The sequence below is a fragment of the Tachypleus tridentatus genome, chromosome 10, assembly GCF_004210375.1.
Source record: "Tachypleus tridentatus isolate NWPU-2018 chromosome 10, ASM421037v1, whole genome shotgun sequence".
In the NCBI taxonomy this organism is placed as follows: Eukaryota; Metazoa; Arthropoda; class Merostomata; order Xiphosura; family Limulidae; genus Tachypleus; species Tachypleus tridentatus.
The window spans coordinates 5,060,054-5,085,979 of NC_134834.1; the positions used below are offsets into that span (position 1 = coordinate 5,060,054).

Sequence of the window (25,926 nt, forward strand, 5' to 3'; positions counted from 1 at the left end):
TCACGTGTAGTTTACAACTGTTTTACATGTGGTATGAAACTACATACACCTCTGTTTTACAATATCTGGTGCAATTCTTCATCATGAGTATTTTACAACTATGTTTTACATGTGGTATGATACTAAGTACATGTTTTACATCTGCAACATTTCTCCTTCATCTGTATTTTACAACTGACTGTTTTACGTGTGGTATGAAACTACATACATGTATGTTTTACAACAACTGGTACATTTCTTAATTACGTGTATTGCACAGCTCTAACTGCTTTACATGCAGTACTGTTCTCTGTACACGTGTGTTACAATTCCCTGTTTGTATTAGATGTACATGTTGGATGATTAACAAGTTTGTTAATTATGAAGTAAGTGTTTTTGTTTAAGATGACCATAAGTTAACATTGCTATAGCTTCATGTAGGGTAAATTTAAATGTATAACATTGTCAGAGACACTCAAATGCTGAAACTGAAATCTTTTGAAATGAGAAAAATTGTTTATTTAACTAAAAATGTACAGTAATTGAAAACACCAGGTTTAAAACCACTATTAAAACTTAACTACAAGTCACAGATTAGGTTTGTTACCTGGTATATTATTTTATACAATAGAATTTTTTTTTACAAATTTAAAATGATTTTTACGAAGAAACTAAAGTCTTCACAGACAGCTGAGTTTATTACATTTGTTCTTATATAACAACAATATTTACAGGAGATTAAACTTCTATATAGCAGATCTAAATGGTTGAAACAAATAATCTAAAGAAAGCAAGAACAAATCTCACATGTTATAATGTCTTTAACTTTTCTAGAATTGTTCCCTCTGAAGACTTCAATCTGTGTTATACAAGAAAATTCATACATGTGGACTTTACTTTTACTACTAAAAAATGGAATGAATTGTTTTCTCACACTTTTTACATATCATCACCACCTGTATCAGTTTAGAAGTAACTCTGAAATATAAAATCGGAAAAGAACACACCAACTAAAAATATTTTCAATTGAAGAATCAACATTTTGAAAGCTTACTGCATCATCAGTAGTACACCAATGGAGTATTAGACAGCTCAAACAAGCTCTGAAATGCTTACTGAAACTACACTATTTTCATGATTGATTTCTGCTACTTGTTACAACCTCTGCAGAACTTGAAACACCAACAAAAGTCAGTGAATCAAGACAGATGTTACAAATCAAAGTCCATTAAGTTAGGAAATTACAAATATTATTAAAATTAAAATATTATTACTTCTAATAAAATAGAAGCCAAGAAACAGAACATGACATGAAGCGGTCTGAAGACAAAACTTTTCTACGTGTACAATAAGATGAGTGACTTCCAACAGTGAGGTTGAACATTGGGGAACAGATCTTACTTTCTTGCAGGGGGGGGGGGGGGGGATTCTCAACCAGCACCAGTCTTGATATGTTAGCTGCTTGCTCTAATAACATTTCAAAACACTAGATGGAGCCACCATTCACATGGATACTGCTAACATATAACACTCGGTGTCTTTGTTCTCATAATATTGAGCAACTGGCACTGCAGCATCCACTGCTCCTTTCCTTACTCTTCTGTCTTTGATCTATGAGAAACCCTTAATGTTATTAGCAGATACACCACGCACTCTAACCAACCAGTCTAAAACTAATACTGTATTATCATTATTAGCTCTATAATACTTAACAGAAGGGACTTTTTATGAAACAAAACAGTAACTATGAAATCACTTGTTTAAAACCATCTTTAAAATGTATGAATATTAACAATGACTATTTCTTAGTAATGACTGAACAAAACTAAAGCCACCTAAATCTCTATATACATGTTTATGGAGTAAATCAAATTTTCAATGAGTATCTGCTTAAGTAATATGGATACACACCAGTATCACTTTATGTGCTGAGGAGGAATCATTAGAACACCATATTCAAGACTTCTGTTAAATAATGTGGGTCATATGGTTTATTACATGCATGTGTATGAAACACATGATGTAATACTGGGGCATGTAATTAGATTCGAGGGTAGGCTGTATCAATCCTAATGGGTAATAAAATCAAACTGGGTATATGCATGCCTTGTATCTGGTACTTTAAAAAGACAAGTGGAGATCTATAGATACTTAACCAAGATAGATAGTAACAAAGTTTTAATGCTACAAAAATCAAGCTTTGATTCAGATTAACATAATTACAGTGATTTTGGATAAATATTTATAAATTTTAAGTAAATTCTGTTTACAATAGATACCTCTCACAAGATTACTTATTCTTGTTCAGTGCTGCCCTCTACATGCAATGTTTTCTTTACTGATGTCACAATTCTTGCTGAAACACGTTCCAAGACTCTCAAATAAATCGTCACGTTTCATATATTAACCAACAGTGGCAACGTATGCACACATGACTCTCTATACAATCCTCTGCTGAACCATCAATTTAAAGATGCAAAAGATGCAAGCACAGAAAAAGGGAAGAGGAACGTGTAAGGAGGGAAGTACCTTCTGGAAATACATTTTCAGTACAGGAAAATTATAACTTATGATATGGTACTTACTTCCTCTCACAAAATTAGCTAGAATCCCACATTGAAAAAAATGAGAAACTGGCAAAGAAGCACCCCCAGATGCATCCGAAGGATACCCCTGATCAAGGGAGAAAGACATCCAGAGATCAGAGTATGTGAACCACCACACCAATTATAACCCAGGTATGTTCTTTGCAAGAGGAGAAACCATGAGGTGTTTTGTGGATAAGGCTTGTTGGACTGCTCCTGGTAAGTCAACTACATCCAACACCTCCTCTATGTGGTTCCAACATCCATGCGAGGGTAGGATGACAATCATACTGTCTTATCTCCAACTCTAAAACTTTAGGAACTGGACATCTAACACAAAGAGAAAGGATTAGGACTTGTTTATTGATTGGTCCACTTGAATCCAACATCCTCACAGGTGTACGATGAGGGCGCTCAATCAAAAAAGATGAAATGCATGTCCAACAAATCAATTTGAAGAGGTAACAGAGTACCACGTCAACCTTAACCCTATATCAATGTCACTATTTTTAAACCTCTTCTGTATAATGTTTACTAAGTCACATTTAAAATTTAATTAAACCACGAGTGTATCTTACCATTATCAAGAGCATTATAACTTATATTATCTAAGTTTTATTAAAAACAGAAACTGAAACTGCAGGCTTTGTTGTCACATGATACAAGTCTAAACTTTAGAAAAGAAGGACCCTTAACTGAAGGAATGGTAAAGGTTGAGAGGATATAGGACAGGAGGCATGTGAGGTCCTGACTGACACCAATGACAGGGCAGACTGCTGCTGGGTTTCCATCACGTGCAGCATGCTTTTTATGGGACTGAATCAAAAACCTGAAGCCCCATAATAAGAGAAAGATTTAAACCTTGAAATATAACAAGTATGGACTCTGTTTTGTCTCTGGTCATTTTACCCTACTACTACAGTTATTGTGAGGGATTTTCAAAGGTACCCATCACTTTCACTCCTATACTTTAGTCTGTAAAGATCCCCTAAGAACCCATATATGGAAAAAGTATACTACAGTAGGTTAAATAGAAGACTAATTCATTTTAGTTCAACATTTATCAAGAGGTTAAATATGGTTTTCATCATCAAATATACTTTATCTTTCATGTAGTAAATTTTGTCAATAAAATTAAACCGAAGTTTTCACTAATGTTACTTTAGAACACGTAACTGTACCTTGAGAATTTGGTTCAGGTAAGTTTTCTCTTGGAACAAGATGCATCACTGTAGTCCTTCCTAATGGGAGTTGAAGTGCTGAAAAGGATATTTAAACTCTTAACAAATAATGGTTCTTTACCTCTGAAAGTAGCACCAATATGAACAGCAACTTAATGTAACTGTTAAGAAGATTCTCAAATCATACAAATATTTAACCAAGAACACAATATTTATCAAACTTGTGACAAATACTGCATGCTATTTTTAACTTCTACTACACACAAAGAAAAAACACGAGAGGAATATTTCAACGTTAACTGTTTATAATGTTCAAATACTTAGAGCTCAATGTTTATTTCTGTCAGACACTTACCTCCTAGAGTAACATTTCCATGCAAAAAACGGCCTTGATATATAAGACGCAAGATTTCTGCCTTAGAAACACCTTCTTCAGCCCATTCTGGTTAAAGAAACACAAAACTAATTTCTTAACAATATTCAGTGAACAGATAATTTAATGTTACACTTTGCTGCAAGGCAAAATTGAACAATGGTAAAATAATATATATAGCTTTGTATTACACAACTTAATTTGAAAATTTAGTTCAAATTAACAGAAATATTCAAGTGGTTCTGTAAGTCAGTAAATAAAGAATATAACAACTCTCAATCAACTGAAGTTACCACATCAATATTTTGAACGGTATTACAACACCAGTGATGTTCAGATAACACATTTTAAAGTAACATTTGTAAGAAGATCTATACTACTGCCATCTGTTGAAAACTTAGGAGATAAAAATAATAATAAATCCTTTGGATATTAGTAACTAAATACCAGAACCTTTTATTAGAAATTCAAATGTGATCACACACCGAAAGGGTAATGAATAAAGTTCTAGAACACCTCTAAAAGATATAACAAAAAACCACACATTACAAGGTTCCAATTCCCATCAATAGTATTGCACCATTCAAACTGGCACAGCTGGATCACTCTGGTATTGCACCATTCACACTGGCACAGCTGGATCACTCTGGTATTGCACCATTCACACTGGCACAGCTGGATCACTCTGGTATTGCACCATTCACACTGGCACAGCTGGATCACTCTGGTATTGCACCATTCACACTGGCACAGCTGGATCACTCTGGTATTGCACCATTCACACTGGCACAGCTGGATCACTCTGGTATTGCACCATTCATACTGGCACAGCTGGATCACTCTGGTATTGCACCATTCACACTGGCACAGCTGGATCACTCTAGTATTCCTTTGCTGGCAGCAATTTTTTTAACCAATGTTAGAGACAAAACAATGATGAATATACTCTGTGTAAAATAGGAATGTTTTAAAAGTTAACATTTTCCTTATGATAACGTATTTCCAACAACACCTCCACTGACACTATATCTTGCTATATCTTTATCTCCAGGGATTCCACTCTTTGCCTATCTGAGCATTGAGAATACTTGCTCCAGTCTCTTACACCTCTCTTGAATGCCTTATAATAATTCTAATTTACAAATTAGACCCTCTATGCTGGTACTGTATATAAACACCCGACTTTTAGTGGAGATGTAAGACAGGAGAGTTTCAGCAGAGGTAATTATTATTGGAAGTACATTTTCAATTAATATCAAACATACCATCTGCTGATACTATAGCCACAATCACATATTGAGAACTGGTGCAGGCGTGATCTCTACAGAACAAGAGTGTTACAAGAGAAAAGCAGGTTAACCACACTACATCCAAAACAGGCATGCTATTCACCTGGAACTTAGTTCCCATATTAAAGGTACTCATTCAATAGAGGTCAGCTCCAACCAGATAACTGAGGTTCCATACTTTGGGATTGGAATTAAAGTGTCATATTACACTTATAATCCATATTGGAAGCTGGAGCTACTGGATCACGATGGGGTGCATGTGTGCACACACAACACTTTTGATTGGATCTCACATGAAGCCACAGTGATATATTTCACCCCACTCCTTAACCAAGTGGAAAAGGATTACACTTGCCCCTGAAATTATGAAGACAATCTGTAACTTGTGCTCAGCCAAGGACATAGAATGGGGCCATATCTTGTTTGGAATTATTAAGAGACAGTGAACCACCTTCCACGAACAATATATGAAATTGACATTGATCAAAGATAAGGGTCATGCACTCCCCAACCAGGTAGCTTTGTGTCAAATCTGAATCAGAATTACAAGTAGGCTCCCATGGAGTACTGGTACCACTCCTGCTGCCACCTGTGAAAAAACATCCAGGAACCCTAGTAGGAGAGCTACATACTTCTCGAAGAGAGGAGGAACATGCTCGAAAATTGGAGGAAAATCCTCCATTTGCCACCTCAGCAACTGGAAACTGGAGCTTCACTAGTAGTCTGGAGGGAATGGGGTAAATGCATTGAAGAATCCTGAGAAACAGTGCTCCAATAACTATAAAATAGCTAAACCAAGTTCACTACATTTTTAAAAAGTCCATCTCAATTTATTCAACCTGAAAATTAGCAGAATTCCCTTTAACTTTAGTCGTAACTCTCTGAGAGTGGTGATCTATAATTAGGTAATACCATCTGATAGGCACCTAGATAGTCTTGTGGAACACCCCATTTCCATAGAGTATGTTATAACGTGTAGTAATTATAGCAAAAGTGGTTGCTAGTGTGCAATTATGAAAAGAAAGCATACCTACCTGGTCAACACTCACCACATAGTGGGATCTAGTGAAAAATAAAAGGACCCTGGAAATAAAAGATTACATGATTTAAGAAAAACACTCACCTCTAGTTAAAGTCTAACATATGTAGTTAAAATAGCTTCAGAGGGTAGTCAAAAACCCTCAAAAGAGGAAACTGCCAGATCATGTAAATAATGAGGTAGGAAAATATTAGTAGTTGTCCACAGACAAGCACACACAGTCTTCCAGAGGACAAGTCATTTGAGTGGCTAATGACATACAAATATGATGAATATGGTAAGATGTGACATAAAAGATACCTCTCCTGTGACGATAATCCATTATAGGCTGTGTGAATCAATGGGTGAAACCACCCTATAAATGTAATGGGAGATATGAGAGAGAGTCATGGAAAATAGAAGAATCCCAATGGTTGAAAAATTGGTTCCCAGTACCTTAAAATGAGTATAAGACACATAACACTTGAGGGATCTGACAGGACATAACAAAACAATCAGCATCAGAGCAAAAACAGAGTTAAGAAATGGCTGGCAAATGGACTGGTGAGAAAGATCTTGCACACTTCTGGTTGCTAGAGTCTTGAGAAGATAATAGAAGGAAGCAAAAATTTAAACATGATGGCTCTTTCCAGGTCTTGAAGCCCAAGAATATATGGTTAAGCACAAATTGTGTGTTGATAAATACACCCAAATGGATGAGATTGTGTGTTGGCAAGGAAACATTTCTCCAATCTGATAAGGAAGCCCACTTTTGTGGATTCTGATAGGAGAATCTCAGTGTTGTTCTGCTAATTGATGGGATAAAGCAATAAGGAGGCAGTCATCTATCCAGTTATGTGTGCAAAAGCACAAGGAATAAAGGTGATCACAAAAATCTTAACTCTGCAGAAGACATAAGATGCTGATGCAAGCCCAAAAACACCTGACCCTTGTGCACAAACCTGAGAAACCTTCAGTAAGATTCTGCTATGGGAATATGGAGATAATTTTGGTAACATTGAAAGTCCTGGTGCCAAGTGCCATCTTAGGTTGAGAAGAGATTCCACTGTAAAGAAAGGAGGATCTAAAAATTGGTTGTGTCAAGACAGACAGATGATTGGGTACCAATCTCCTGCCTTCTTAGGTACCACAAATAAACAGAAATAACATCCCAGAAGAATTGGATCAACCCCCTCTATTGCCTTTCTGATTCACAACTCTCTTATGGCCTCAGAATGAAGCTCCACTCACCATGGATTTCTTGAAAGTAAAAAGGCAAAAGGATGAGCAGACAGTGGTGAAGGTGATGTACACCGAATGATCAGCCCTAAAACAAGAACATGGAGTATCTAGGAACTGCTGGTAAAAGAACTCTGATGTCCAGAAAGTGAGGTAATTGTGTTCCCACAATCCCAGGGTAGTCACCAATGCTGTTGTTATCAGTATGCCAGAGATGATGATCTTAAGATTAAAGATGAAACATATTATGAAAACCAACAGACCTGGGAACCAAAGGAGGGAGTCAATCAGAAACCTCCATGAGAAAATACTGAGAAGCCAGTAACAATAAAGAATAATTTTATGTGATTTATCAGTTTTGATTCTAACACCTCTGGAACTCCAATAAATAACATGGGATGGAGAAAAGGAGCTTCCCAAACCTCCCAGAGGACAGAACACGATTAACAAACTCTATATATCAAAGTATCTCTACCAGAAAATTTCAATAACAAACCAGCCAGGAAATCAAAGAAAGAATGGAAAAACACAATATGACTGATGTAGCATCAGTAAAATCCTCAACGGGAACACTGATAAGCTTCAGACAAAAGTTGGATCGAAGGTAAGTACCTCAGGACAGTCATGAGAGTGAAACAGATCTGAGAACACTGATCTGTTTAAAGTGATCACAGGTCCAATCTAAACCCTTCAGGGTGAGAGAGGTTCACCCTTTGAGAATCTAAATATGTCCCCTCCTGGTGGTGATAAGCCATAGTATGCTGATACAGCAAATGTGGTGTACAAGTCACAACTATTCTGTTGTTTAAATAAGTGGTAAATCTTCAAGCACGAACAGCAATATCAGGAGGATGATGAAAACCAAGTATTTGTATTTGTGTGCCAGCTTTCTGTGTAAATCATGTACAAACCCAACTGAGGCTGGAGGTGACTGATCAAAATGATTCTTTGTTGAGGTTGAGCTAGTAAAAGAAAAAGCAAGCCTGAATTCTCTCCAGGCATTACTGGGTCATTTACTTGAGCTTCCTCAGAATCCCCTTGGGAGACACCTTCAGTTTGTATACATGTCTCCATCTCACAACAAGTCATACCACAGACTGCTTCAACTGAGAATGACCACTCCCCTGGCTGCTGACAAACATCAGAAAGCAGAGGTGGAAGAGGTGTTGTTACCCTCTGTGGTAGAATCCCCTTGGGAGACACCTTCAGTTTGTATACATGTCTCCATCTCACAACAAGTCATACCACAGACTGCTTCAACTGAGAATGACCACTCCCCTGGCTGCTGACAAACATCAGAAAGCAGAGGTGGAAGAGGTGTTGTTACCCTCTGTGGTAGAAGCATTAACTTATTAATTTATACCTATCAAAGTTTTTTGTTAAGTAATTTATAAATATAAATGAAATAATAAAGAAAATGCCAACTGCATTCAAAATTACAATGTAAACACTAAAACCCACAACACTGTTTGATAGGAACCTGTGCCAAATGATTTGTTGAGAATAAGTGATTGGATTAATGTAATGAGATGGTTACATACAGTACCTGAATACAGGGCACTATGACAGTGATGAACAACTTTAACTTAGAATTTACCTAAGGCATTTGAGTGGCATTTCCAATGCTTAGGTGGGTAAAGAGTAGAAACCCTGGAGATTGAGAAGCAGCTAGCTATAGTGTCAGAAGGCATATGTTTAGGAATCATCTTTCTGTTCCTAGATGTATATGTAGTACTGAGAATTCTTCCGATATTTTCAGTAACAGTTACCAGAGAAAAATAAAGCTATGAATTTTATGATAGCCATTCCTTATAATGCAGCTTTCTACACATCTGTTACTTAATATCTTTTGAGTAACATCATGTACTGACTAGTGGTCAAACTATCATCACTATACATGTAAACATATTTAAAAACATCTCTCCATCAAAATCACTGTAAAAAAGTAAATATAGTCAACAATGACCATGGGCTACTTCCAATAACCAACCAACAGTTACAAACATTCTTGTGGTTTAGTTACTGTTTCGAGAACGTTAGTTTCGTTTTCCACTCATCACAAACTTAAGCAGAAAGCTTTATATAAATAGGCATATTTCTAAGAGAACCTTACAATAATGTAATTACATCATTTCTAATGCCCATTGGTACAGTAAATAACATCATTAGCAGGGTATGATTTTATATAAATAAATGAAGGACCAACAAAATGTGTTTCTTATACTCACATGAGAAGAAGGCTAAATAAAAGATATTTGGATCATTAAGACCTGTAAATAGCTCAATCAATTCTTTATGCTATTTTCTTACAAAATGTTTATAATGTTGGTCTAAATTATAAGAGCTTATTTTCACCTAGGACAGTACAATGTAATAAAGTTTATTTTGGAACTGACACGAGATAATCTTTTAAATATTCAATAGTCCTTACATTAAAAATCATAACATAAACGTAATGCTCAAGTAATTTAAATTATACATATAAATTTAATACTATAAAAAAACTAAACAAATTTAATATATGTAATAGTTTATATGACAAAAACTGCTCTTATATTTTCAAGTTAATTGAGAATCTATTTAAAACGTTTAATAAATTTGTTTAAACCTCTGCTCACAACAATGAATAAAGAAGACATTTCTAGACAGAACCGTAACAAACTAAATTACAAAAACTAGCTTTATAATAATGAAGTTTGTAATTTAGATACTGAAAGCCTATCAAAAAAATCAGGATAAATGTATTTAAGATAATTTCCTGCCATTTAACCAACTGGTAACAAGGTACTGATTGTTGTATTATTCTTGACATAAAACAATGCATTTACAATACCTTGAGGCCAATTATCAAACACATATTGGGCAATGTCTGCTGCTGAATCATTTGGACTAAAGATAAATTCCTTTGTCTTTCCAGTTACTAAGATAAGTCTCAAATTGATCTACAAAACAAACAAAGAACTGTTACATTCACAGTGACAACTAACAACATATTTAACCATTATGTAAAGTTATAACTATGTATACTCTCAGTTTAACAAAATAAACATTTTATACATGAATTAATATAGTCTGTAATATAAATACAATATAGAAGTAGAGACACTTCCTTAAATCTGGTAATAATATATCAAATATTTATCAAACTTTATCTAAAATTCCTGTTCATTAACTGCATCCACCACATATGAATATAACCTGCTCCAAACACAAACCTGTTAATTAACTGCATCCCTCATATATGAACATAACCTGCTCCAAACACAAACCTGTTAATTAACTGCATCCCTCATATATGAACATAAGCTGCTCCAAACACAAACCTGTTAATTAACTGCATCCCTCATATATGAACATAACCTGCTCCAAACACAAACCTGTTAATTAACTGCATCCCTCATATATGAACATAAGCTGCTCCAAACACAAACCTGTTAATTAACTGCATCCCTCATATATGAACATAAGCTGCTTCAAACACAAACCTGTTAATTAACTGCATCTCTCATATATGAACATAAGCTGCTCCAAACACAAACCTGTTAATTAACTGCATCCCTCATATATGAACATAAGCTGCTTCAAACACAAACCTGTTAATTAACTGCATCTCTCATATATGAACATAAGCTGCTCCAAACACAAACCTGTTAATTAACTGCATCCCTCATATATGAACATAACTTGCTCCAAACACAAACCACATAGTTAAAAAATAACCTTAACTGAAAAATGACTTTTCTGCCAAATTATTACATATGTCCCATAGTTTTTCCATTAACACCATTAAATATAGTAAAAGATGATGCACCAAAACATACAGGAACACATTATCCAATACTATACAGAAACACAACACACGTGATAAAACACACAATCTACAGATATTCATCATTACACCGGAGTAAATTATACACAAATACCCATACACATCTCAACATTCTAATAAAATTACCTAGATGTCTCATCAGAATCAGTAAAACCAAACAGTAGATGCATACTTTTCTATGCCAATAACATCACACTCATACAGCATGGATTTACTGACAAATCTTTAGATTACCTGAAAATACACTTACTATTTTAAAAATATAGCATGTAAACATTAGTGGTTACCTGTCAGTTGCAAAGTTACAATGACTGTACGATGTACAGAGTTAAGTACACGACTCTTCACAGCACAAAACCCCATGCTTAATGACTTGCTCTTTACAATCTGTCAGTTGCAAAGTTACAATGACTGTACAATGTACAGAGTTAATTACACAACTCTTCACAGCACAAAAACCCATGCTTAATGACTTGCTCTTTACAACCTGTCAGTTGCAATGTTACGACTGTACGATGTACAGAGTTAATTACACAACTCTTCACAGCACAGAAACCCATGCTTAATGACTTGCTCTTTACAATCTGTCAGTTGCAAAGTTACAATGACTGTACAATGTACAGAGTTAATTACACAACTCTTCACAGCACAAAAACCCATGCTTAATGACTTGCTCTTTACAACCTGTCAGTTGCAAAGTTACAATGACTGTACAATGTACAGAGTTAATTACACAACTCTTCACAGCACAGAAACCCATGCTTAATGACTTGCTCTTTACAACCTGTCAGTTGCAAAGTTACAATGACTGTACAATGTACAGAGTTAATTACACAACTCTTCACAGCACAAAAACCCATGCTTAATGACTTGCTCTTTACAACCTGTCAGTCGCAAAGTTACAATGACTGTACAATGTACAGAGTTAATTACACAACTCTTCACAGCACAGAAACCCATGCTTAATGACTTGCTCTTTACAACCTGTCAGTTGCAAAGTTACAATGACTGTACAATGTACAGAGTTAATTACACAACTCTTCACAGCACAAAAACCCATGCTTAATGACTTGCTCTTTACAACCTGTCAGTTGCAAAGTTACAATGACTGTACAATGTACAGAGTTAATTACACAATTCTTCACAGCACAGAAACCCATGCTTAATGACTTGCTCTTTACAATCTGTCAGTTGCAAAGTAACAATGACTGTACGATGTACAGAGTTAATTACACGACTCTTCACAGCACAAAACCCCATGCTTAATGACTTGCTCTTTACAACCTGTCAGTTGCAAAGTTACGACTGTACGATGTACAGAGTTAATTACACGACTCTTCACAGCACAGAAACCCATGCTTAATGACTTGCTCTTTACAACCTGTCAGTTGCAAAGTTACAATGACTTAATGAAATATTTTTTATTAATATTTGTTTGTGAAATTGTCAATTATTTTTAAATAGTACAAGTGATTTTCATTTTGAGGTTTAAACTCTCATTTTTCTTGTATAACCATTAGAACCTATTAAATTAATATACAACATTTTCAGTCAAACTTTATATTTTTTCTGTTATTACATTTATTACTTGGTTTTCAGCCAGTAGAAAACTCATCAACTATAATGAAAAGAAAAATAGTAAAAACAGAAATAAAATGAGCAGCTATGTTCTTTTTTCTTCATTATTAATCAAAAGGTTTCAAAGTACGTACCACTGTTAAACACAATATTGGACTAAGTGGCTCTGTTTCTTACAGCACTTACAAAAGAAATTTCTAAGGGTAATAAAATTGCAATTAAAAAGTGTAAATGCACCTATTATATAATTCAATGTTGTACTTGTCCAATAAACACTGTAGGACCTGAGCCTCACCGATTAATTTATGTTGCAGGTGTTTCAGTACCACTGGTCATCCATTTCATGTCTGTCAAGTTTCACAGCATGTGTATGAAGGTGTTATTTGGAAACCACTTATATAATTTACTGTCCTCTTGTTTTAAAGTTGTCACATTTTAAATGTGGTTTTAAATTTACCTCAGTTTAAACAATAACACAAATGCAGTAAGCCTAACTATGTATTGACTTGCAAAAGTATACTATTTCAGCTATCATACGTTAGATACGTGTACACATAATACATATTACTATTTATTCATTAACTTTTACATTTTAGTTAATTTCTTGAAACACAGAAAGTGATTAAGAAAAACACTGATTTTGAGTATGTACCCATGTCATGAAGTCCTGCACTTGTGCATAAGTACTAAGCCTTGTTTAAACATGTAGGTGGAGTGTGAAGAGAGAATTTTTGTAGGCTTCAAATATTAACTTTTGAAAATAAAAAAAAACATTAAATTACAGTATTACTATCCTCAAAATCCCTGTAATTTACCATGGTCTCATAGTAAAGTATATATGTGTGGGTTGAAACATATCTCGTTCCTATTCAGATTACACATCTACAGCTTCGGCAAAATTCTTTCATGTTGTATGGTGGGCATAACAAAATAGAAACCGAGCAATAAGACAACTGGACGTGTTGTGTGGCACACAAAAACTGATACTTAACATTTATGTATTTACATTTCCTTTTAAATTAAAATATATAATTTTAAAATTTAAATTATAAACTATGTTTTGATGCCAATCTCACTAACGTATGTAGTAAAAATGTTATTTAATGCAAATTTTAAAAATAACACTCCAAACGTCGTGGCACGTGCACTTTAACCTCCAGGGGCAAAAAAAGATAATTGGTTACTTTTTCTACTGTTTGCTCTTGACATGGCAACCACAGAAAAAATATCAAATCACAATGCCTCTTTTTTTTTGCAACCCTCAAACAATGCTAAAATAAAGACATCAAGTCCTAAGCCTAGAGAAAGCTCTTTATATCATTAACACACACCTAGGTTTATCAGAAAGTTCATAATTACTTGTGCAGATGTTAAATGGTGCTTCTATAGTGTGTGGTATACAAATATTTATGCTATAGAGTACAGTCTACATCAGTGTTTTAACTTTGGTTTATTTACAATTTGCACTAGTTTTATAAATAACACTAAGTTAATAAAGTACAAAATATCCATTATGTAATATTCAATGGTAAAATATAATGAGAGTAAGTTAAAAAATAGCACAATTATAACTTAAATGTGAGGTACTATTTTAGAACAACTTATTTGCTGAACAAAAACATGAATAGATATAAATCATTTAGAAAGAAATTATCTTTTAATGAATCATTAAAATGGTGATGATATAATCTGTGTAAAACACATGCTATAGTAGCATTGGTTAGACAGTTATATTAGTTATCTAAACCTCCAGCTAAACTAAGGAAACATCCTCTCCACATGCCTCATATCTGTCTAATCTAATAGCTTAAAGCCATAACCTGATTAAAAAGAAGTGGACAAAAATCAACTTATCGATCTGCAGAAAATCTTCTAATAAAATCAGAAAATATTTATCTACTTAGATAAAATTTAAATCATGTAGTGTTACCCAACAAAACAACATGCTTATCACATACCACTTTTTGTATAGAAAAATATACAGCATAGTTTGCTGACTCACTAAACCTTACCTTATCAGTCGGGAACCTCGATCCCATTTTCTCTTTTCAAAAGAGAACTGGAAAAACCAAAAACTATACTTTTTATTTTCTAGCATATACATTATAAATGTCAATACTTTTTTCATAAAATCATTTTCACAAAAATATACAAAAACAATAAATGCAGTTAAATGTGACAAAATAACATTAAGACAAACAACTGGTTCATCCCATCCACTTAAGAAAAAAAGTATTTAAACACTTATCAAGTCATCCTTACATTTAATACAAGCACATCTGAAGGCAGCCCATTTCAAAGGTCAATCACACTGTTAGAAAAGTAAAACTGTCTTTGCTGAAGATGACTCCTGCACTGCCAAAACGTGTACTGTCATCTTAAGTTTCATTAACACATCGTACGAGCCAAGGGAACATCATTTTTGATCAAGAAATGTGAACTCACTGTGGTTTTTTTTGTTTATGCTAGAACTTTTTAATAATTCTCACTGGCTGAGATTTGACCTTTTGGCACTACTTTAAAAAATTCTTGATTCAGTTGGAAGCTAGGTCAAGAAAAACATGGTGAGAAGCAGCCAAAGATTCTTGTGTTAAGAAATGGATATGAGAAGTGTATCAAATTGCAGCTATTTTATAGAGGAATTTACTCTTGGTCAAGCATTATGTCCACCACATGTCAAACAGTAGTTAGATTGATTCAAGGACAATATTGTTGACATATTCAATAAAGATCTTGAAGATAAGTGGAATAAAATGGAATCCACAAAAATGCTTGAAGAATTTAAATGTCCTAATCAATTTGACATACCATCCAACATTGAGTTCATTAATGTATCACACCCCTTACAACAAAATAAAAAACACATATTACTTCTTCCAGAGGAATACAGAAATCTTAGACACACACAGTGAATTGGTTGTCTCAAACTCCAACATTACATCTAAAAATGTAGTCTGAGAGTCCTAGATGCAGCACAAAGACATTCATAAGACAATTTCCTCAACTGAAGTTGTCAGTTTCTTACATAAGGTCAGAGGAAATAAAGGAGAGACAAAGAGCTACCATCCCATAGTAACTGTATTACCATGTCTATGTGCCTTACTATGCACATCCAATTGAAAACAAAATAGCATAAATTTTGTAATAAAAGTTGCAAGAATTTTTGGATCAAGATACATCTACATATGACTTAGATGCATCTTGAACCATGATATGTCTGAATACATTATTTAGATACGTATCTTACACCAAGAAATTTCATAGTGAAAAGTCTTCCCTTGGATCATATGACACATTTCAATATTATCAATTCCCTTAATAATCTTGGACATTTCAGTCAGATCAAGTGTTATTTCTTTTCAGGGAAGACTATTTCAGAGATCTTAACCCTTTGATTACAGGTTAGATGAAATCTATCCAGATCATACCTATAAGTAATTATATAATGAGTTTTGATAATGTTTACAGATATTTGCAGGTTATTGGTAAATATGTAAAGAAATGCTTTTGTATATATAATATCAGGTTATTGAATTAGTATTTTTTAATTAGATTTTCTCACAAAATGTTAACAATCCAACATGTAATTTACATTTTAAGATTAAAAATAATTTTATATATCAGAAAATTTTCAAATTTCACATGTGAAATCTTTATAGCCTCCAGATAGATATCAAATGTTTAAGAAATAACTCTTAAACTCTTGTTATTTTAACTAACAAATTGGGATTCTATACTTGTTCAGTAGATTTGACTGATCTTGTAACTACCATAAAAAATTAGGAACTAAATATTATACACTTTTCTGTACAACACATTTTAGTTATGTCTATACATACATTATAATAATTATCAAGTTCTTTCCTTCCTCTTCTTAAAACACTGAACAGTCAATAAATATGTACAGCAAACAATTCTATCTTCTAGTCACAAAAACAACTGTACTCATTTGTTGTTTACTAGAGGTTGCTAAGCCTTTTAAAATTTTGCACATGGAGAATGTAAACAAAATTGGTTTATGTTTTATATATACAATAGAAATATCCAAAAAATCATAAATAACTATACTGATACCATAGAATTTCATTATAATTTACCAAACTCAGAAATTAAACTGCATTTTATTCTTTAAAAAAAAAAAAAATTCAAGCAGACTAAAGACTCAACCTAACTTCTTGAAGTCTTATTTCTAAAGAAAGATGACACTATGACATGTAATAATGGCTGAGATAACCACTAGAGGGGGACATTATGATCTTATTATTGGTTATTCACATGTCACAGATAGAAGTGCACATAAGGAATTGTTTAGAAAAATCAAAAGTGGAGGTTGGTACCACTGTGTTTTGGTACATGTGCAGTATCTCAGAATAGAGAGAAGATGGAGGATTCTTATTTTACATTTTAGCTTGTCAGTATCAGTAATTTGAGTTCTAATTTATATTAAAATGTTAAACTTGTATTTCAACATTACAAACAATTTCAATCGAAGCTGCATTCAAAATACCACATTACAGACAAAAATGGCTCTTCAGGTCTGTGCTTTTAATATTTACTTTTAAATTAAGAAATTTAATATTAATACTAAAATCTAAATTATAATTTGATAGCAAGTGTACTTCACATCAATTCATGAAATAGTAGTTCAATACAATTCTGAATGCAAGTCAACAAATTCAACGACATGACCTTTTAGCCCATTTGGATAGGGTTAATCTATCCATCGAAGATGTATTAATCTAGTTGCCCTCTTCTGAACCATCTCCAACAATTCAATGTCCTTATTAAGGTAAACATCCCAGGTATCATTCTATAAGCCATCCTCTAAACCCTTTCCTACAATTCAATATCCTTCTTAAGGTAAGAAGCCCAAAAATTAACAGAATATTCCAAATGAGGCATAATCAGTGACCCAAGCTATGAAATTATAACCTCCTTAGACTATTCTTCAATATTTCTGTAAACACAACTCAAAATTCTATTTACTTTTCCAATTCCAGCAGCACATTACTCGAATGGTTTAAGAAACTGATTAACAAACCACCAAAATTCCTTTTCTTCCATAATGCTGTTTGTCTGTCCCGTCTAAAAACAAACTTATAATTTATGATAACACACATTTATCATAATTAAAAGCCACTTACCAGTTATTTGCCCAAATCAACAAATTATATAAATCCTTTCACAAAGCTGCAGTATTCTCCCTCACAGCTAGCAACACTTAATACCAACAGGATATTTACTGATCATTTATTTATTTTTGTCACTGATGTCAAAAGGGGTGAAAGTAACAACACAAAGCGCTAAGGGGCTCCAGTTGTGAAAGTAACAACACAAAGCGCTAAGGGGCTTCAGTTGTGAAAGTAACAACACAAAGCGCTAAGGAGCTCCAGTTGTGAAAGTAACAACACAAAGCGCTAAGGGGCTCCAGTTGTGAAAGTAACACAGAAATAAAATCTTATTTACAACAACCCTATGCCGTTTTACCTTCATACAAACCCACTTATTTACAACAACCCTATGCTGTCTTACCTTCATACAAGCCCACTTATTTACAACAATCCTATGCTGTCTTACCTTCATACAAACCCACTTATTTACAACCCTATGCTGTCTTACCTTCATACAAACCCACTTATTTACAACCCTATGCTGTCTTACCTTCATACAAACCCACTTATTTACAACAACCCTATGCTGTCTTACCTTCATACAAACCCACTTATTTACAACAACCCTATGCTGTCTTACCTTCATACAAACCCACTTATTTACAACAACCCTATGCTGTCTTACCTTCATACAAGCCCACTTATTCAACCCAAGCTAAAGCACAAGTGCTGAGAATACAATTATTCTATACCTGATTTTCAAAATGACTATATACACAATAACCATGAAGCCTTGATTATAAAATGTTGTTTAGCCTTTCCATATGCACAGTGACCTTGTACCCATTATAACTGACAATCAAAAGTATCCAGCCCCAGCAAAGGGAAGGGTCTAAGTTAATCCACAAATTTAAATTATAAAAACTTTAAAAAGGTTGTGTTAAACTCAAAGCTAAAGCTCTGAACTACTTATACTGCTCACTGCAAAATGTAACTGTTGAGCATTTCACTCATGCTAAGAATCACTCATCAATAACATATGATAAATATATATTTGTATTATTTAAGTTGTGTAACATTTTGAGATGTGAACAATAGAACAATTACTTCCTAGCAGCTTACTGTAGAAACTTCTTGTTGAAATTTCTTTTATCTTTTTGTGTTGCCAGATCTTAAATTATACATACAACTTTGTATGAATCATTTTGTGGTTTTTTTCATGATGGGTAACTCCATTTTATTATAATATATGAAGATATGTTGGTTTGCTTATATTTTCTTTGCTTGTATACTTTTCATAAAGGATAAGTTTGGGGTCACCATTCACACAAAATCTTGTATTATCTGAGGCATAACTTACAAAAGAGGGGTAGGTAACACATGGTATTAATATGGATTACTTACTACAGTACTAATTTAGGTTCAAGTTTCATCACAATTGTTAATTCTATTGTAATTCAAGGTTTCACTGAAAGAAAAATCAGTAAACAGTTTCAAAAGAAGCAAAAACCCAGACAATTGGCATTTTATTGGGTTTTCATAAGAAAATCCAACTTATTTCACACAAAAATAAAACATTCACTTACGTAGAACAAGTACAAATTCTTCTGTGAAAGTTACATATTACACCACTTTCCAAATTTGTATACACAAGTAAATATTATTTTTATATGAAAGTTTTATATTACACCACTTTCCAAATTTGTATACACAAGTAAATATTATTTTTATATGAAAGTTTTATATTACACCACTTTCCAAATTTGTATACACAAGTAAATATTATTTTTATATGAAAGTTTTATATTACACCACTTTCCAAATTTGTATACACAAGTAAATATTATTTTTATATGAAAGTTTTATATTACACCACTTTCCAAATTTATATACACAAGTAAATATTATTCTTATATGAAAGTTTTATATTACACCACTTTCCAAATTTGTATACACAAGTAAATATTATTCTTATATGAAAGTTTTATATTACACCACTTTCCAAATTTGTATACACAAGTAAATATTATTCTTATATGAAAGTTTTATATTACACCACTTTCCAAATTTGTATACACAAGTAAATATTATTCTTATATGAAAGTTACATATTACACCACTTTCCAAATGTGTATACACAAGTAAATATTATTCTTATATGAAAGTTACATATTACACCACTTTCCAAATTTGTATACACAAGTAAATATTACTTCTTCATCTTACATAACTGCTGCATCAAGACATCAGTTCTACTTTACTCTTCAGAGTACTTATTAGACTGATTCTACATGTGTAACTACCCATAATTACAAGTGTGCTTACACTTGTGTATTAACTTGTTTTCACTCCTGAAAAGTAAGAGTTTAATTATGCATTGGAAATAATACAGGGTGTTCAGAAAGTCACTGTGCACTTGTATATTTATTAACAGACATGTTTCAATATAGAATAAGGGAGGTAAATATGAATGACAATTATAAACAGTGTTGAAAGTGACCTCTGTTGGCATCAATACAGGCTTGGATCCTTCTTATTTTGTTTCTAACCATCGCTATCAGTTGTGGCTTGAAATAAACTGAATGAATGCTGTTATCGCTGCTTTCAAAACTGCACAGTGACTTTCCGAACACCCTGTATAATGCTCTACTATGACTGCTAGATAAACGACACACTGTATGGGAAGGAAACAAGCCACTGAATAGACAATGTACTGTCGTTTTTGAGCTGTGGAATTGGTTTTCAACACCTTCTACAAGTAACATGTTCACAAAAATTCAAACTGTTTAAACTAGTTTACTAACCAGCAGGTTTTCTTCTCATAATACATCAAAATTTACAATATATTATGTTCATGTAAAATTGTAAAGAACTTCTAAGTGTAAAGGCTTAAAAATAATGAGCACCTACGTCTGTTGATGACTCAATGTTAGACATTTTATTTAGGATTCAGAGGGCTTGTTAATTTGTTTAAAATTGATAAGAATACTTTGAAAGTAAACAGATTTTTTATATTAAGTAGTTCATTAGTGTACTAATGCAATTTCTTGGTTTCTAGTAGATTACAAGTTTGATTTACATAAAGTGATAATCATCAGCTTACAGGATTATTAGAGCTATATAATGTGTCAACTTACTTGACAGAAAAGCATGTAAACTAAAGATATTGATAAATAATAGTTGTAACATTATATTTTGAAAAGAGTCACTATAGTGACCAAGTCCTAGTAATATAATTTAATAAAAATCCCATTTAAGTTCATTTTTTGTGTTCATTGTTTATCAAAAAACCCCATGGAGTAAAATAGGCTAAGCCCACCCAGACCTATCTCACGAGTACAAAAGGCATGACAAGTCCTACTCTGATAGTAATTACCCATATAAAAAGTTATACCAGAATATGAAGTAATAAGCACGAAACATAAGAATAAAACTCCTGTGAATGAGGAAGGCAACACAATACTCATGTCATATTAGATCCACAGTATAATTTCATCTTTGAATACAAAATGGCATTATGAACAGATATAAATAAATAGAAATTCTAATAATAACATCAGTTTCAAACTCATACCAGGAAATATGTCATTAAACCTTATCACTTACCTTTTTCCATAAACTTTAATCACTTTAAAAATCTTCATTTATTTATTTTTTTTTTTTTTTATGACAGGTTGAAATAATACTATATCATAACAAATACATTACATAATGACTGTTTTATAGCAGAATTAAATAGTAGTGGAAATCATCCAGTGGGATGATCCAGTGTGATTCAGGGATACTTTTATTCAGTATCCTTCTCTGAACATAGATGAAGGGTGAGTCACCACAGGGGTTCAGTGTTAGAGAAAATATTACTGCTACACTTGTCAAATCCATGTACATATTCTGGAATTTTTATCAATGGGAAAAGTCCACCTGCCATCCAAAATGACACAAACAATTTATAATACATTTTCCATTACACCAATTTAAATAGTAACCAAATGAGGAACCAAAATTAAAACATTTTTAATGAACTATTTCATATTATGAAAAATTATTCTTTACAAAGATTTACTAAAATTTCTTACTCTTTTCAATGGTTACGTGACACAAACTTATCGACAATAGGAACTTTTTAAATGTTGTTATTAATTCAAAATAAAATGTTAATAAAAATATTTACAAAACCTTAATCATTATGATAGAATGAATTTACCAATTCCACAAAAAGTTTGCCCGAAGTTTTATGTAACTGTTGTAATACGTATAAAGTTATAATCAACTTTCAGATTCCTTCCATAAAAAATAATGTAAGCACTCCACCTTAAATTTAATTTATACAAACAATGAACATGACTAGGAGTTCTGTAATTATCTCGTTAGGTAACGTAAGGTCTTCGTCAATTACTATAACAATATATCAATATAATAATAATATCAATAACAAATTATCATTATGAGTGACACTACACTAATAGACGATGTTTTTACTTTGATTATGAATTTTTATCTCATTAGAATGTTGCAGAAATCTGGGTGTTCAGTTATAACTGTTTCAAACAGGAATCAATTTTACACCAACCTGAAATTTAGGCTTAATGTAGCTCAAATCAAATATAACTTAGGCTTAACCACAATTGGTCCGTCAATTACAGTCAATGACACTGACGCTGTGCAGTCCAGACTTGGGTCACAAAAAAAGTTGAAACCAATCGTAGTGGCCTATAGGCGATCTGATTATATTCACATTAATCTTACTCTTAGTAGAAGGCATCGTTCCTACTACACTCTAAAAGAAGCCACACGGGTCACACAGTTGCATTCTTTAAACAGCCTGTCTATTTAATTTCATCTCTCACTTTACACTTCAAATATTATCCATATAAATAAATATGGCGATGCACCAAACAAGATAAGCGTACTGCATTGTGGGAGTACGTCATATTAAATGATCCATTTTGACAGTGCCATCTTTATTAGAGCATTTATTTTTGTTTTCGTAAAAATAAAGCGAATATTTTTTTAATTTTGCATTTTAGATTAAATGGAGAAAACAATTACACATGGAAACAAGCAAACTAATGAGATAATTTCGTGTAAAAGCTGCCGATTTTCCGACAAGTATTAGGTAGGAAGATCCACAAATGATTTATAAATTTGTTCAGGAAATAAGGGGAGTGAATCTCCCCAATGTATATATACCTTATTTTAACGAAACTGAACAAAATTAATAAATATGGAATCAATCTTTATTATAATACTAACAAAAAACAAACAAACCGTAAGTAATTCCTCACACGAATTTCAGGTCGGCCGTGCGTTATCTCACCACTTTATCTCTCTCTATATATATAGAGTAACATGAGTCGAACTAAACACGATGTTATCAAAAGTAATTTAAAATAAGGTGTAGTTTAATGCTAAACATTGAATAAACAGATTCCCTTAAATCAACGACACATTCCACATTTGAGGACAGACTGTTCCAAAGGTCAACTACCCCATTCGAAAAGATGTTTTAGTTGAAGATAATTTTTACTCTGCCAAAATGAATATCCGTCGTGTCCTACAGTTTTATCTTTCTCACTATTAAATATAAAAAATTGATGATGCGTCAACACTATTATTTCTTTTAACAATCTTGAACATCTCAATAAGATCCTTTCTTTTTTTTACCAAAACAAAACAAGTTCAGGGATCTTGATTTGGTTTGAATTACGAGCAAAGCTACACGAGGGCTATCGGCGCTAGCCGTCCCTAATTTAGCAGTGTAAGACTAGAAGGAAGGTCACCACCCACCGCCAACTCTTGGGCTTCTCTTTTACCAAGGAATAGTAGGATTGACCGTAACATGGTAATGCACCCACGGCTGAAAGAGCGAGTATGTTTGGTGTGACGGGTATTCGAACTCGCGATCTTCGGATTACGAGTCGAGTGCCTTAACCACCTTACCATCCCAGTACCCATTCTCTGAACCATTTCCTACAATTCGATGTCTTTTGAAAGGTATGTAGTCCAAGATAGAACATAGTGATCTAAATATAGCCTAACCAACAGCTTTTACAATAACAATGTAGCTTCTTTAGGCTTGTACTGCATATATATGTAGATATAACCTATAGTCCTATTTGCCCTGTCACTAGCAACAACACACTGCTTGGATGACCTACAAGATTCATCAACCAAATCACTAATATATTTTCCGGAATACTGTTGATGTTATTTCCATCAAAACTATATTCATAATTAAAACTGTAATATTCCATATGCGTTATATTGTAGGTGTTATAATTAAAAGCCATCTCTCGTTTATCCAAACGTATTCGTTAATGAGTGACAATGGATACTTAAGTGTGACAGTACAAGTATGTTTCCATTATGTATTTAAATCACTTTGTATACATCTAATTATACACACGAATGTGATACGCACGTAAATAGACCACTCATACCAGTTTCGGGTGAATACTTCTAGTTATTCTAATATTCTCCCAGTTTATTCTTCTGGATACTTAAATGTTCCATTTCTAATTCCTGTCGACAATCTGTAACTTTTCTACACTGGTATACACGTGAATACTTTAAGTTTCTGACAGCTGAGAATCAACAGTAATATCTGTGATAACTACAGAGGTAAATTACCACAGAGATGAAAATAACAGCATAACCTTAGCTCCTTACTCTAAAGTTGGTTGAATCAGGCGATATGACGTCACCACAGCACACTGTCACCGAGAGTACGTGTTTTTGCACTGTTCTATAACAGTAACAACAGAAAAATAAAAAGAGAGGAGAGAGAGTTGAATGCAAATTGTAGGTATAATTTATGGCTGATGTTCAAGTTTCAAGTTGTGAAACATTTACATAAAGTAGCTCAAGGGTGAACGTGAAGGACAGTAGATAAGCATTTTTTGAGAAGCCCTAACTCAACAATTTGCTCGAAAAAGTCATTCATCTTAATGGCATCTATAACATAATATAACAAAATTTTTACCTTTTCTTGTTCCTTGGCATAAAGTGTTATTTCCCAATTGCTTGGGAATGAAATTTTCAAATTTACCCATTTTCCAGAACATTCAAGGTAGATTCAGTGCTACGTAGCTGATAGAGAATGTTCTCGAACTTACAAAAGTCTAAGACCATACTGAAACGAAGCGTTAATCGATAAACACGTAACGAAATTTGTCATTTGTGTTCAAGCATTAGCGTTGTCAACATCTTCTACTGACATCTCCTGTGTTACATTGGGTTAAAACATGGCAAAGGCTAAAAAGTTGACAGAGTTTGAACGTAGCAGAATTGTCGAGCTGCAAAAGCAAGATCTCTCTAAACGTGCCCTCGTTGGTGAGATTTGGCGTAGTAAAACTGCTGTTGCAAATTTCTTAAAAGACCCTGAGGGATACGGAACGAGAATTTCAAGTGGTCGGCCCAAGAAAATTTCGCAGAAACAGAAAAAGGCCCTGACGGACGCAGAATTCAGCTCAAGAACAATAAGATGGCATCTACAAGAGAAAGGCTTTAAAAACCGTAAACGTCTTAAAAGGCCACGCCTCCTTCCACACCACAAAACAGCCCGGTTAAACTTTGCTGAGAAGCACCAAACATGGGACGTAGAAAAGTGGACGAAGGTTTTGTTCGCTGATGAGAAAAAATTTAACCTGGATGGTCCAGATGGCTTCCAACGTTACTGGCATGATAAGGATATCCCACCGGAGACATTTTCTTCACGACAGTTGAAGAGGTTCCATCATGATCT

At 33.4% G+C, this 25,926-nt stretch overlaps 1 protein-coding gene across 1 annotated transcript; it reads right to left on the minus strand.

The window, feature by feature from the left end:
- Positions 1 to 475: 475 nt before the first annotated feature.
- LOC143228673 (ubiquitin-like protein 3) lies at positions 476 to 23,096 on the minus strand. The gene is made up of 6 exons (XM_076459924.1): positions 22,753 to 23,096; positions 15,084 to 15,130; positions 10,498 to 10,606; positions 4,101 to 4,187; positions 3,746 to 3,823; positions 476 to 1,590 (listed from the first exon to the last, which is right to left on the minus strand). The coding sequence occupies exons 2-6, from the start codon at positions 15,108 to 15,110 to the stop codon at positions 1,526 to 1,528; spliced, it is 366 nt and encodes a 121-aa protein (XP_076316039.1). The 5' UTR covers positions 15,111 to 15,130; positions 22,753 to 23,096; the 3' UTR covers positions 476 to 1,525.
- Between the last annotated feature and the right edge of the window lie 2,830 nt (positions 23,097 to 25,926).

Bases quoted from the DNA above. Each gene is read 5' to 3' on its own strand.
- LOC143228673 (XM_076459924.1), bottom strand. From the start codon at position 15,110: ATGGGATCGAGGTTCCCGACTGATAAG. The intron at 3,824-4,100 runs GTAAGTGTCTGA...TATCCTTTTCAG, and splicing joins TGGAAATGTTACTCTAGGAG to CACTTCAACTCCCATTAGGA. The intron at 1,591-3,745 runs GTACAGTTACGT...GGTTTCTCATAG, and splicing joins ACCTGAACCAAATTCTCAAG to ATCAAAGACAGAAGAGTAAG.